At 45.3% G+C, this 15,148-nt stretch overlaps 1 protein-coding gene across 1 annotated transcript; it reads left to right on the forward strand.

The window, feature by feature from the left end:
* Positions 1-9,701: 9,701 nt before the first annotated feature.
* On the forward strand, positions 9,702-14,339 carry rbm8a (RNA binding motif protein 8A). Its single transcript, XM_061821120.1, has 6 exons — positions 9,702-9,840; positions 10,188-10,247; positions 10,326-10,403; positions 12,432-12,568; positions 13,808-13,944; positions 14,020-14,339. Exons 1-6 carry the CDS (start codon positions 9,747-9,749, stop codon positions 14,066-14,068), a joined length of 555 nt encoding a protein of 184 aa, XP_061677104.1. The 5' UTR covers positions 9,702-9,746; the 3' UTR covers positions 14,069-14,339.
* The last annotated feature ends 809 nt before the right edge of the window (positions 14,340-15,148 follow it).

Consider the following 15,148-nt stretch of genomic DNA (forward strand, 5'->3'; position numbering starts at 1 on the left):
TATCGTAACATAATGACAATTCTGAGGTTGAGGGTTGAAATCCGGCCTGTCCCGTGCGGTGTTTTGCATGTTCTCCCCGTCGTGCCTGCGTGGCTTTTCTCCGGCTGGGCACGCCGCTTTCCTCCCACATACCCCCCCCCAAAAAAAAAAACATGCATTTGTTGGACACTGTAAATTGCCCGTAGGTGTGATTTTGGCTGCAAATGGTGCTTTGTTTCTATGTGGCCTGTGATTGGCTGGAAAGCAGTTGAGGGTGGAGCCCACCTGCCCGAAGCTCATCCTCCAGCACCCCCGTGGCCCTTGTGAGGATAAGTGCCTCAGATGACAGATGACAGATGGATTACAATGCTTTCAAACAAATTCATTTGCAGTACATGTACGTATATTGTAAAGTCATGGATACACGCGTTTTACAAATAAAAGAAATGTAAACATAATTAAAATACATTATTATGTTTACAATATATAAATGTACAGTAATACAAAAAAAACAATGCAAAAAAATCTTCAGTCTGTTACCCTCACAAATGGATATGTTCTACAGAGGTATTTTTAAAATAATACAATTAAAAATATGTTTATATATTACTTTTAAATCAATAAAATTAGCAAAAAGTACACATTATTATGTCAAATATTTACAAACTAAATGTTAAATGAATCCAACTGAGGAATTTCCCCTGGAAATTATATTTACAATGTCGTTATGATGTAACTATAATTCTAATTATAATTTCACAAAAATAATCCAACATTTATTTGAAATGACGACCTCTCGAGCTGTCGATCAATCGCCAACATTTGGACTCTTATTGTCCATATGAATGTCGCGGTGCACCAGGTTTATTCAGATTACATCTTTTCAATTCCATCATGTCCCGTTACCGTTGGCGTTCCCCAGGGCTCTTTCCTTGAGCCTCTTTTATTCCTCATTGACTTCCTCCTTTATGGCAGTATTTTCTGCAGTTCGGGCATTTTTTTCCCCGACTGTTTTGCGGTTTAGACCCAGCTCCCCATTTTCGACACAGCCAAGTTCAACCTTTTCTCCTCCTTTCCATTCAGAAATCTTACCTTCGTTCACTTCCTGTTTTTTGAAACGCAATCGCGATAAAAGTGAATTTCTCCTCATGGGAACCAAAACCTGACTGTCCAGATTTGACACTTCCCCCTCACAACGGACAATTCCTCGGCAGCTCTCTAACACGACCTGGGCATCAAACTTCGACCCCCCCCCCACTGGCGCAGTTCTTGGACTATTGGAATTTGAAACCCACTCCATAAACACCATCCGCTTTAAAAACCCCGAAGCCGCACCATGTTGTTCCCATCGCACAGCAACTTCATTGGCTTCCACTTGCATCCAGCCATCCACTTTCTGAGCCGCTTATCCTCACAAGGGTCGTGGGTACGCACCCTGAACTGGTCACCAGCCAACCACCATTTGCACCCAAATTCCCACCTACAGGGCAATTTAGAGTCTCCAGTTAATGCATATTTTTGGGAGTGCCCGGAGAAAAGCCACACAGGCGGGGGCCGGGAATTGAACCTCGGTTCTCAGAAGTGTGAGGTAGACGCTTTAACCAGTTGACCACCGTGGCACCTACCAATAAACCAATTACCGTAATTTCCGTCCCATAACTTGTAACTTTTTTCACACTCTTTCAACCCTGCGGTTAATGCGGTGACGCGGCTAAATTGTGCATTTTTTTTCGAACGGGCGCAAGGGGGAACTCGAGCGCTAGAGGTAAGAGTGAGACCGGTGGAATATATGTGCCGAGGAAGTGACTTTTACCGGTCCGCCCCTGTTAGCGCTGCGCTAGCGTTTTACTGCCGTGTCTCGGTGATTTTTATCGGCATGTTTTGTTTTGTTTTTTTTTTTTACCGGCCCTGTTAGCTAGCATTAGCGTTAGCCGCTGGCGTTAAACTCTCTGTTTCGCGTCTTTCTTTGAAAACATCTCATGTTTCAAGGTGGGCACTTGCGCCTTTTACGCAGGTGTGGCTTATGTATGTACCAAATGTTATTTCCTTTACAAATGTACTGGCTGAGGCCGGGAATTACGGTAGTCTTCCACTTCCAGACAATGTTGTGCTCACATTTGTGGGAATCTTGCTCATCCTTCTCGCTGGCGTCATTTCTGACCTCTTGACCTTTGGGTTCCCCTCCGCGGCATCGCGGGGAGCAAAACGTTTCGCCGCTCCGCTGCGTCCGCTCTTGTCCCGTTTTCAAAACGACCCCTCCGGTTTCCCCGAGCCGGGTACGTCTTTATTGCCGGTCTGACTTGTTTGTACGTTCCCGAATGTGCAGCCTCCCTTTTCTCTCGTTGAGATTCGAACCCGTCTTTTGTTGTTTTCTGTCCTCGGGCTCTCTGAAAGGTGCTTGAAATCAAACAAAGTATCGTTCTTGCCCGGGCCGTGTGCGTCTGTGAGGTTTTGGTGAGGGTCCTCTGCCGAAACGTACTCAAGGACGCCGACTGAAAAGCTCACATCTGGCTCAGCCGCGCACAAAGACCAGCGGCAAAAGAAAAAGGGAGAAAATTGAAAATTCCCAATTGAGCAACATGTGGTGGGCGGAGCACGCACACGGCCGCAAGGGCTTCGTGTTTTCTTTCTTTCTTGGTGACGTCACGTTGGCACACTTCTTTTTCTCCTTGAGCAGCACCTGCGAGTCCGAGTTGTCAGCCAGTCGCCAGAAAGCGGAAAGCGGGTTGACGGGAACGCCCGGGCCGCTCCGTCCCGGCCCGCTCACCTTCTTCCTCTTCTTTCCTCTCGAATTGGCCTCCATTTTACTGTACGTCCGCCAACGTTTTCTTGTGTTGATTTTAACAGGCTGCGTGTCCTTTGTTGCCGTGGGGGGGGGGGGAAATTCCTGTTTGGACGAGACCGACCCCCCTGCTGGCCGTTATTGCACCTCGGGTAAGTGTCAATCATTTCTTCCCCACATCTGTCCAACACTTTTTTCCTTTCATTTATTTTATTTTATTTTTTTTTTTTGGAAGGCCATTCCCCATCACAGTCCAAAGATTCGGAACCCTTCCTCACATTTGAACGATCGTCGCACGCCACGCAAAAAGATTCAAACGGGCTCCTGGCGGTACCTCGTGGAGTGGCGCGTGTTGCTTTCAAGGTCAGTAGGAATTTGCCATTGCGAAAGTCTTCCCAGATGACCTCCTTTCTTGCTCGTATTGCCAAAACTTGACAAAACGAGAAAAAAAGGGGATTCCCGATGACCTCGAATGCGGCGTGAGCCGCCGGGACACTTCATTAGGTACACCTGCTCTTCTCATTTCGACATTTTTCATTGACGTTTTTTTCAATATGTTTGTGATTCCAAGTGGAGCACCACCACATAGGTAGTCGTTTATGACATTTTGGCTCTTACGCATAAAATGGCAAATGATTGCGTTCTCTGTAAAGGCAAAATTGTATTTTGCAGTCCATTGCAGCGCCTGTACCTAATGAAGTGGTTGGCGTTACGTTCAAGGCCAGATGGATTTTTTTTTTTTAAAAATTTTTGTCATGGTAAAAGTGCTCCTGAACGTGACATCCTCTCTACATTTTGATCGAATCACTCACATTAGTTTTGACAAAATGACAAAAAGAGATTATCACTGACCTTGAACGCTGATCCTCACCAGGACACCTCATTAGGTACCCCTGCTCATATCATTCGAATGATTTTAATCGTCACATGTCAATATCAGCTGCATAATCGCATTTTCGATTGCTTCTAATATGTGGTTGTATATGTTTTTTAATAATAGCCCAAAAGATAGTCAATTATTACCAGAAACAAATTTGGGATGTGAAGTGCCGCTTTTGACAACACACCGGCAGGCCACTTCATTAGGCACAGCCACACCATCATCCCAAATTGTGATCAAAAGATAATAATTGCTACTTTTGAACTATTTTGTGTACGCTTGTGAGCAGGTGTCCCTCAGGACGTGTGCCGGGTGCTCGTAATGTACTGTACGCGTACATATCCATCACTTTAATGTGTCCGAGTATTAACAAGAATGGCAAAAAGCCAGCCGGCTGGCCTTTATCGTCATCGTTAAATTATTGATCATTATCGAGCGCTTTTGTGTACTTGTGGAGTGGAATTGTCACAGAATGCAACAAGTGGCAGATCTTGCGGGGGGGGGGGGGTTGGGGGGAGCCTCAAGTCATCTTGTTGCTATTTTTTTTTTTTTTTTTGGTCTATTTTTTCCCCCGTGTTTTTGTATGGATTTGAAAAGAGCAAATATCGTTTGAGAGGTGACGTCAGCGACGCAGCCGAGCGGACAAAAGCGCCGTATTCATCTCGGCCGGGCCCGTCCCGGCCCGTCGCCCTCGGCCTCGGAGCGGGGTCGGGCCGGCCTTCCACGGCCGTGCGTCCCGCGGCGGCGTGGAAGACTAGTGATTTTGTTGTTTTGTCTGGGAAAGGACAGCAAGTCATTGTCTCCCGCACCGCTGCGGAGGCAACAGCGCCATCGAAAAGCGTCGTGTCGTCACTTTGCTCCACGTTTTCCCGGCCAATCGATACAAAGTGGAGCCTGCCCATCGATCCGGCGACAACACGACATTTTTCTCTTCATTGACTTTTTTTTCCTCTTTGTTTTGTTTTTTGTTTGTTGTTATCTGCGCGTACACTCTGCAAGCTTGAAGTGATTTTTTTTAAGCACCTTTGATGTCATGCAAAGTGACGCCATGATTTGATTTGATTTGATTTGAGTTTTATTTCTGTCAAGGTGAGGTGACAAGAATGTGGGGGGAAAGCAGAAAAATGATGAGTCATTATTCATTTTTACATATTTTTATGTATATTTTTGCAATTGTAATGGGAAAAAGTCACATTATTTTGTATTTTTTCCACTTTATTTTCACAAATTTTCAAATGTTATACATTGGCATTTGAACAATGGATTCATTTTTTTTTTTAATCACAAACGTGCTCCTCACCAACTGTTTAGCCAAATTATTGGATGGTGCAGGTGTACCTAATGAAGTGTCGGACCGTGCAGTCATTGCTGCATTTTTACGCTCGATGAATAATTTGATGACGCGAATTAACGGACGGACGAGGTTCTTCTGGCGGGCCCGACGTGGACTGACCCGATGCTTAAGCTGATTATATTTGACTGGCGAGCTCGGTGCTCCTCAAACTATTTACACCTCAAAAATACCCCAATTTCTCCCGTATATTGCGCACCCACAAAATTGTCCTCAAAATTCTGAAATAGCTTTCTACCTATGTATGCGTGATACATTTTTACAAGGCATGATTCTGATGCTTCTACCCGTATGATCAAAACATGCACCATCGTCTTTATTTTGTTATTATTTTTCAAAGGTCTAGGTCTGTAGTTCAGCACTTTTTTAGAACAAACAAAAGGGTCTAATCATTTTATTTACCTGCTCTTTCACAGCTTTACTTTTGTTTTATGAATGAGTAAATATATTCTCATATTTGGTTACACAGGAAAAAAAATGGTAAGGTTGGTACTATTCTCATTTCATTTTATTACAGGTTCAAATTAAGCCACCAATCCCATCAAAAAAGGATTATCCTTTAAAAATACCAAAGAAATGAAATATGGCTCTTGTTCAAGTCATCATTCATACATGCATAACGAAAATAAGATTTCACAAATCCTGGCAGGGTGTGTAAACTTATGAGCCCCAGTGTACATGTGTGCAATCATGCGTTGCGCTGTCATATTGAAAGGAAAGTGTCGGCTACACCTTTTTCCTCACCTCCAGGTGGCGCTGGCACATTGGAATCAAAGTGTGCAGCTTTTTCACTGGCATACATTTATAAAATATGAATGTATTTTTACATTTTCCCATTTACCTACAGTGTGTATTATACACAGTATTGATTTTTGATCTTTTACATGAGATGACCATTTTCACTATATGACATCATAGACTCCGTCAAAAATAAGAAAAAGTATACCAGTAAGACTCTATAACATTCGGCACAATTTCGACAACAGTGTGCTTCGATATAGGATCATACAAAAAAATGTCTTCAATAAATGTTGAAAAACATTTCTTAAATGTAAATGTTTTGTGCTTTCAAGTTGAATACAACTGAACTGTACTTAAATGCACTGTAAGTAAAAATGTATTCAAACGTGTGAAATACTGAAAGGTTACAAACGGATTGCAAGTGAAAAAAAACGACATAAAAATGTACTGTACATAAAAGTCGTTGCTTCAAAAGTGAACCAAAAGGAAGATAACAATGACATTTCTATAAAAGTGAAATCATTCCTTTCGGTTCTTCGAGATGAAATGCAAAAATCTTGGACCGAAAGTTGAGCTCCAGCCGAACGATGCACAGAAAATGTTGCTGGACTTTAAAACGCAAAACATATTGAATTGAATTGTAATTTTTAAAAACCTTAAACTAGCTCTTTCAATTAAGATGCTACAAGCTTCCATCTAATGTTTGATTGAAATATGAATTTAAGTGCATTTCCTGCAAGAAATCTTTTGGGGAAGAGAATCCCTCCAGTCAGAATGCAAACCCCCAATTTTTTTTCATTTTTTAACAACGACAATTAAGATCATCGGAGGAGCCGGCGGTTCTACTGAGGGGGCAGCGGGTCCTTGGTCTGGTCCATCAGCTGCTTGAAGAAGTTCTCCATGAGCCGGGCCGGGGGCTCGACCCGAGTCTGCAAGTCGCCCAGCGGGGGCTTCGGCCGCCCGCCCGTCCGTGTCGGCCACGAGGGGCGAGACGCCCTCCTGAACCTGGACCTTCTCCACCAGGGGCAGGATCGTGGCCCGGCCGTTCTCCGCCAAAACTCTGCCACCAGGTAGAAACAAAGCTCGGAAAGTTCCAGAACGAGGCCGTACTCAACTCTCTGGGCCACTTGTGTGCATCAAACGGCGGGGTAACCGGTTACAGCATCTGCCACACAGTTCGGAGGACCCAGGTTCAAATCCCGGGTCCACCTGTGTGGCGTTTGTGTGTTCTCCCCGTGCCTGTGTGGCTTTTCTCCGGGTGGGCACTTTGCTTTCGTCCCACATTCCAAAAACACGCAAAATTGCCCCTGGGTGTGACGGCGAGTGCGACTGTCGCTGTGATTGGCTGGCAACCGGTTGAAGGTGCGCCCCGCCTCACTCCTGGGACCCTTGTGAGGATAAGCGGCACAGATAATACTCTAAAATGTCGCAATTCCTCAGGCACCCCATTTTGACCACTTAAAAAAAAAAACAGCAACAATTCGGGGGGTGGCGACGTGGAGACCTTTGACCTTCCGCACCACATCCTGGGCGGCGCCAGCGACGAGCCGGGCGAGCGTGCTGGCGCCGCCCTGCAGGTGGCGCTTCACCAGGGAACCGCACTCGGCTTCTGAACGCGAGAAAATTGAGCGTTGGCTTTATGATGGGCGGGACCAAATACATTTATATACGTATAAATATATTTATATTTTTAAAAAAGCATTTTACACCAGATGCTGCGTGATTTCGTTTTTTGTAACCATCGGCACGCTTTACCCCCAAGTACCCCCGTTGTGTGGGGCAAAAAGTGCCTCCACAAATGTCAGTTTCCCTCCCACGTGAAATACGTAGTTCAAAGTTCATTAGTCCCCCCCCCCCCAATTTGAAAAAGTAACACTTGACATTTATTTATACCAAATTCAGACTAATTACTGACGATTATATATAATAATATTTGATGAAACAAAAAGACAAGCTCGCAATTGAGCGAGGAAGAGGCACCGCGTGCTTGCTTTTAAGCTTTTTGTCACTCCCAGTGGAAGTTTTGTTGACAGATAAAACAACATTGATCCATTTCCATTTCCATATTTGTCCAGAATACAACTAGAGTCCTGTCTGAAAGTGGGCTAGCTGGAAGCCACACGGAGAAGCAAAGCATCCAAATAAAAAATGTACAAGGCTCAGGATTCTGTTATTCAGCAAAGCCGTGAGCTTCGCAGTCAGCATTTCACGGAACGTCGCTTACGAATCGTCTTACCGTGGACCAGAGCCAGGAAAAAGCCCAGAGCGGCACAAATGGACAATTTCATGACTACGGTGGTGAGAGTTGAGTTCTTCCAGGACTCGGACTGAACAGCGCCGCGGGTCTTTTATGGCCCTCCGAGGATGAGTGAATCACGGCTAATCATCGAGCCGTCGGCGCTTGAGGCGTGTCGGCCACCTCGCCCCCACCCCCACCACTCGCGTGCTCCCGTCCTGTTGCCAGAACCTTGACGCTTGCTCGCTGACGACGTCCACGACTCCAAAAAATTGGACTCATGTGGACGTCCGTTCGGGGTGAAAAGGAATCGGGAGTCTTGAATGATTCTGAACACAGTGACTGATTTCATCATTACTCCCCAGTTACTATTATGCGATTATTAATATTATATTGTGGACCACATTGTAAATACCTAAATACGATTATGGATTTTTTTTTTTTTTTTATCCAGCATTCGACTCTGACGCTGAAACGATTAATAATGGCTAATATAGCCAAGAGAGTCTTTTTGGAATCACGGACTCATTCCTGACACCTGAAAAAGCTACCGAAGGATTATATTATATTCCAGGTCATTTCAATTTTGACTCTTGGGCTGAAACAATACATCAGATAACCTCTAACACTGTCAACGGAGTCGAAATGCGTATCTGTGTGGGCAATCTTGATTTATTCACAGCTACATTATGTAGTGATCGCTTTATAATCCGAGTAAACGCAGAGCGACTTCAAGGTGATTCGTTAAAGGGAGATGACTCCACGGCGCCGATCAAGTGGTCGCAATGAAGATGGGAGTCGCAGATGAGACACTCGCGCTGTGTGCAGGAAGAGCCTTGCGGCCATATTTGTCACCCAGCAGTTTGTTTTTTTTTCTTTCACACGTATCGCAATTTGATTCAAACAATATCAAACATAAGAGGGAATCAAAACAAATAAAATAACCTACAAACAAGGGGAAGAGTGGGGCGGCTGTAAAGAGCTGGCCTCACAGTTCTGAGTACCAGGGTTTGAATCCCGGCCCCACCTGTGTGGACTTTGTATGTTGTCCCCGTGCCTGTGTGGCTTTTCTCCGGGTGGACACACGTTCGCTGGACAGTCTAAATTGCTCGTAGGTGTGATTGTGGCTGCAAATGGTTCTTTGTTTCTATGTGCCCTGTGATTGGCCGGCGACCAGTTGAGGGTGGAGCCCGCCACCTGGCCGAAGCTCCTCCTCCGGCACTCCTGCGACCGTTGTGAGGATAAGTGGCTCAGATAACAGATGGATAGTTTAGTGTGATTGTGAGTGTGACGGTCGTCTGTCTCCATGTGCCCTGCGATTGGCCGGCGACCAATTCAGGGTGTACCCCGCCGACTGCCGGGTGACAGCTGGGATAGGCTCCTCCAGCACTTGTGAGGATAAGTGACAAAGAAAATGGATGGATGGATGGATGGATGGGTGGGTGGGGTTTAAAAAAAAGAATAAAATAAAATTCAAAACAATAGAATTAAAAACAAACGACCTCGTTTTTCAGTGATATGAATTCAGAAGATATTCCCTAATTATGACAAAAATGTGACAGGACGCAGTAGAACTCGCGGTTGGTCCAGACCGCAACCAAGTGGTCCTGAGGCTGATCCAGGACCGCGCTTGCTGCAATAGTGACCTCTCCTGGAGAATATTAAGGGTGATTTGTTGTTTTTTTTTTTTGTTTTTGTTTTTGTTTTTTTCCATTCGAGCGACATTCCCCGCTGCTTTGCTTTGCCTACCTACCTACCTACCTACGTCACCCCGCGCATGCGCACTGACCCTCCCTCGCTCGCAGGCAACATGGCGGACGTTCTCGAACTTCACGAAGCGGGAGGCGAAGATTTCCCTATGGATGAGGACGGTGATTGCAACCTTCACATTTGCGCTCACTAAATAAGCGGGGAATGTTTTATTTCGCCAGTGGCGTGTAAGTATGGATGAGATGTGGAGCGAAAGAAGCTGAAACGCGTCGCTTGCGTGAAAGAAGGCCCGAGCTAGCAAGCTAAAAGCTAACAACGCGCTGCCGGCTCGTCGCTGGCACCGAGTTGGCTTTGCTCGTCCACATTTTACTTTATGAACAAGGCCAAAAATAAATTGGGGGAAAAAAAAAATGATTGCAATGTTGATCGCGTGGTTTTGCGGGCTAAATGGTGTCGCACTTGGAAGTTCGTCAAATCTTGTGGAGTAACGTAACCCTTTGCACTCCAGAAAGCATCCACAAGCTGAAGGAGAAAGCCAAGAAGAGGAAAGGACGAGGTTTCGGTTCTGGTGAGCAGTGACCGCTGATGGTTGCGATCGTGCCTTCCGGACTGAGGCCTCACTCCGTGTTTGGTTGTTTGCGTGTAGATGAAGGCGCCAGGTCTCGCATGAAAGAAGACTACGACACCGTGGAGCAGGATGGAGACGAGCCGGGTCCTCAGAGATGTGAGTGCTGCCGGCTTACTTCCAGCCACGATGGCCAAAGATGCGTTCGTTGTTTCTTACTGCATTTCTGGAGCCCCCGTCCGCTCGGGTCAATAGTTTGCCACCTGCCACTGGAATATCTTAATGGGCAAATGTGCAGAACACGCAAGGAATTTTTCTCCAGCAGTCGGTGCTGCCCGATGTGATGCCACTGTGGATAATTGTGCTTACAGTACAGCCTCGGTTGTCAAACGTCCCCGTTTTCAAACAAATCTGTTTCCGAATGAAAATCTCGAGACTTTCTTTTGCTTCTGTTTTCGAACGAAAAGCGCTACTCGAATGCCGCCCAAAAAAAAAAAACGGAAATAACATCATGCACGCGGCGCAAGAAGCTAACCCAGTCGTGATGCGTTTTGTTATTGTCTATTCAAACACTTCCCGAAGAAATTGGGAAATAACATTGCGTGCGGCGCAAGCGGTCGACCCACCCACGATGCATTTTGTTGTTGTCAATTCGAATGCTCCCTGCAAAAAAAAAAAAAAAAACGGAAACGACATAACACGCGCGGCGCACTTTTGTTATTGTGTATAACGTAGCTTCTGTACACAGACGTGTCCCGGTCGTGACTGTTATTTTTCTACTTATCGAGGACGACCGTATTAACCCGCAATCGTGGCTCCGAAGAAGCCAAGTTGCTTGTTCTGCACTTTTGTTTAATTAAAAAAAAAAAAAAAAAAGTTTACAAGGCTGGGGGACAGATACGGCGATGCGCTCCCAGCCTAGCGTGCTCTACTACTAAAGCATGCATTTTTTGCCAAAAAAAAAATAAATATATTATTTTATTATGTAAAGTATTTAAACTATACATGTATTTCTACTATACAGCTAATTATCAGGAAAAGCTAAATAACGGCTTTAAAAAGCCTAATTCATTAGGCTCGGAACGCATTATTTCTTTTTCCATTCATTGTAATGGGACACATCGATTCGGTTTTCGAACAGATTGCGGTCGAGAACCGAGGCATCACTGTATTTGCGTCCCGACGTTGTCTGTGCAACCGCGATTTGGAAGCCGGGCTGGGTGACGTTTCACCATTTTCAAGCACGAGCATGTGGAAGCTAAAAGCTAAGATGAGCTTCAGTGCTGTCGGATGCACGGAGCAGCCGAAGGGACGGTCAGGAAACTCAGCACAGTTCCTCGTCCAAGCGTAGTGCTTTGCTGCACCAACTTGTCCAATGGCCATTACTCTGCGGAAGGTGCCCTTGAGCAACAGGTTTTGTTTTTGCTCTCTGACCTGGTAGTCCCTGTGGCGTGCAGCAGAATTTCAGTTGGTCATCTCTTGATGGATGATAATCTGTATAATAAATTCAAATGAAGTCCGGTACAGTGCTTCGTTTATGGGTTTAATTGGTTTTGTGTCCACGCTGGTAATTTAACACTTTTCGTGTGTCTGTCCCCATTGAAAAGGTTAGAAAAGTCATTGATCCATTCGGTGCACAGACAGACAAAAAAAAAAAAGTGGGACTTCATTGTTATGAAGAAAAATACCACCGACTGTATTGCACTGTGCAAATGCACGGACTACTAGCCTAATTAAACGCAACAAAAATAATTAAACGGTTTGTGCATCATAATGTCCTGCTTTAATTCAGTGGACATTGTGCGGGTCTTGTGGTGTGTGTGCCTTGGCCACCAGGGGGCAGTATAATTCAGGTATAAGAAATACGACCATCACAAAGAAGTGGCTCAGTAAGCTGCAGTAATATTTGTCATGCTTTGCATGTGAGTGTTGTTACTAGCCCTCTACAAGGGTTGCAGTAGCGTTTTTGTTCCAGTGTCCCGCCGCTTCAAAGATTCGTTGCTCATCATCGATTTCGTTAGCCTGTCTTTCTTTGCGTTCTGTGTTAGCATTAAGCTAGCAGAGGTTCGTAAGTCCAAGTTACGTGCTTCAATGAAATATACATTAGTTGTTGATTATTTGATGTCAAAAACTGGCTGAAATTATGAAAGAAATACCGAATGACGTGTGACTCGTTTTGCGTGTTAGCCGTGGAGGGTTGGATCCTTTTTGTGACGGGCGTGCACGAGGAGGCCACGGAGGAGGACATCAACGAAAAGTTCTCCGAGTTCGGCAAGATCAAGAACCTCAACCTCAACCTGGATCGCAGGACGGGATACCTCAAGGTGAGACCGCACGGATGCAGCGCTCATTCCCAAGACCGTCGTGGTCCGCTCAAAATCCCTTCGGAGGGAAGGATTCTTGGCTTTGCTTGGATTCTCTCCCCCAGAAACACTCCACAGCAACGGTTCTTAGCCTCGTTGTATGTACGGAACCCTTCAAATTTTGTCAAATAAAACACGGTATATTTTCGATTCCAATTGTAGATTCTCAGTCGTCCATTTCGTGGAGAATATGAATCATGCCTCAGTTGCGCAATTGCAAATCATTGCGACCGAAACCAACAAAAAGTGAATTTTACACGCGCAACAAAAAATAAATTCAGTAAAAAAAAAAAAAATGTTATGTAAGTGAATGTGAATTTTGCTATTGCCACTCTCAGAGAAATGGATTTAGTTGTGAAAATTCACAAAATCTATTCCTTTCCTGTATTTCTACAATCATTGAAAAGGCTTCATAGGTAAGAGCAGCTTCTTTGCGGGCTCTTCATTTATTTTTCTGTATTCCGCCCGACGCAGCAGCCGTGCTATCAACTCAAGTGTACGATGAAATACAAGCGCGCACTCACGGACGGTGGGTGTCGAGTCCTCGGGACGACCCAAGCGACTGCCTCACTGAACCCAGGTGGAGAACCACTACTCCAAAGGGATTTTGCATTTTTAATGTAGCAAAAAGAGCCAAGGAAAATTCCCATGTAGGGATTCAGGATTAGAGAATGAGTGAATGCTCATCACGGCATTTTGAATCATTCACTCGTTCCCTTCTCTCGACTCACTGGATGTGGATTTTGGTGAAGCGGACTCGAGTTGAATCAAAAAACAGTTTTGGGCTCGTCATCGACCTCAGCGCTTCCACTTTTGAGCACAAGAGGGCGGGATTGCTTTGAAAGAAGCCGAAAAGTTGGACAAATCTCTTCACGTCAACGTGGGCCGCCCGCTATATTATACTCTGTCGACCGTTTTCCACTCTTATTCCATGCTATGGGTTTTTTAGTATATGTAAACAATAGATGGCTGTTAGCTGAAACGTCACGAAAGACTTATTTTTCAATCAACGTGTCTGATGAAATGTAATATACAGCCGGCTTGAGCAACGTCTTCTTTCTGACTGACTCGTCACACATTCAAACCTCCAAAGTCGAGAAAAGGCCTCAAATGATCATTCAAACCATTTCACCTGTTTTTCACACCGGCTCGGCCTTGATCACTTGACTTGGAAATTAATTAATAACCCCCCTCCCCAAGGGTTACGCTCTGGTGGAGTACGAGACCTACAAAGAGGCCCAGGCCGCCATGGAGGGCCTGAACGGCCAGGACCTGATGGGCCAGCCCATCAGCGTGGACTGGGGCTTCGTCCGCGGGCCTCCCAAAAGCAGGCGCAGGTGAGTCCCGCTCGACGGACGCTCGCGCGAGGCTCTGTCGGCGTCTCGTTAATCCGCGTCGGTGCTTATTTTTAGAACCGGCGGGCGACGACGCAGCAGGAGTCCTGACAGGCGGCGGCGTTGAACGAGGAAGTTGGCGCCGTACCTGAAGGCCTCTGGCATCTTCACGCCAATTTCTCCTTTTCTCTTTTCTTTTCTGTTTGGACACAACTCTGGTTGAGGAATTTCAGACACAGGGAGATAATTTTTGCAATTTGATCAGTGGGCTTCAAAAAAACTCCATTGTCATCTCTTTGGAAAAAATGTTGATTCCCATTATTTTGATTGCATTGTATTTTAAGCCAGTGTTTGTTTTTTTTTTTTTTATATGACTTCAGGGGAGTATTAAAATTTTCAAAAGAAAATAAAGTGGTGTTGGATTATTTTTTTAGATTGTTTTTGTTTATTATTATTAGCGTGAATGAGAAAAGTAGAGGGGGAAGAGTGAGGCTACAGGGAGAAGAGATAGCGAGGGTGGACGACTTCAAATACTTGGGGTCAACAATACAGAGCAATGGAGAGTGTGGTCAGGAAGTGAAGAAACGGGTCCAAGCAGGTTGGAACAGCTGGCGAAAGGTGTCTGGTGTGTTATGTGACAGAAGAGTGTCTGCTAGGATGAAGGGCAAAGTTTACAAAAACAGTGAAGAGGCCGGCCATGATGGACGGATTAGAGACGAGAGGTGGCACTGAAGAAACAACAGGAAGCAGAACTGGAGGTGGCAGAAATGAAGATGTTGAGGTTCTCGCTCGGAGTGACCAGGTTGGATAGGATTAGAAATGAGCTCATTCGAGGGACGGCCAAAGCTGGATGTTTTGGAGACAAGGTTAGAGAGAGCAGACTTCGATGGTTTGGACATGTTCAGAGGCGAGAGAGTGAGTATATTGGTAGAAGGATGCTGAGGATGGAGCTGTCAAGGAAGAGAGAGCGAGAGGAAGACCAAAGAGAAGGTTTATGGATGTGGTGAGGGAAGACATGAGGGCAGTTGGGGTGTTGAGAGAGGAAGATGCAGGAGATAAGACCAAGATGGCAAAAGATGACACGCTGTGGCGACCCCGTACGGGACAAGCCGAAAGGAAAAGAAGAAGAAGATTATTTTTTTTTAAATATACAGTATATGTACTTTTTGTCCAGTTGAAGTTATACCTGGGATAGCCTCCAGCACAC

This window comes from Syngnathoides biaculeatus, chromosome 5, assembly GCF_019802595.1.
Source record: "Syngnathoides biaculeatus isolate LvHL_M chromosome 5, ASM1980259v1, whole genome shotgun sequence".
In the NCBI taxonomy this organism is placed as follows: domain Eukaryota; kingdom Metazoa; phylum Chordata; class Actinopteri; order Syngnathiformes; family Syngnathidae; genus Syngnathoides; species Syngnathoides biaculeatus.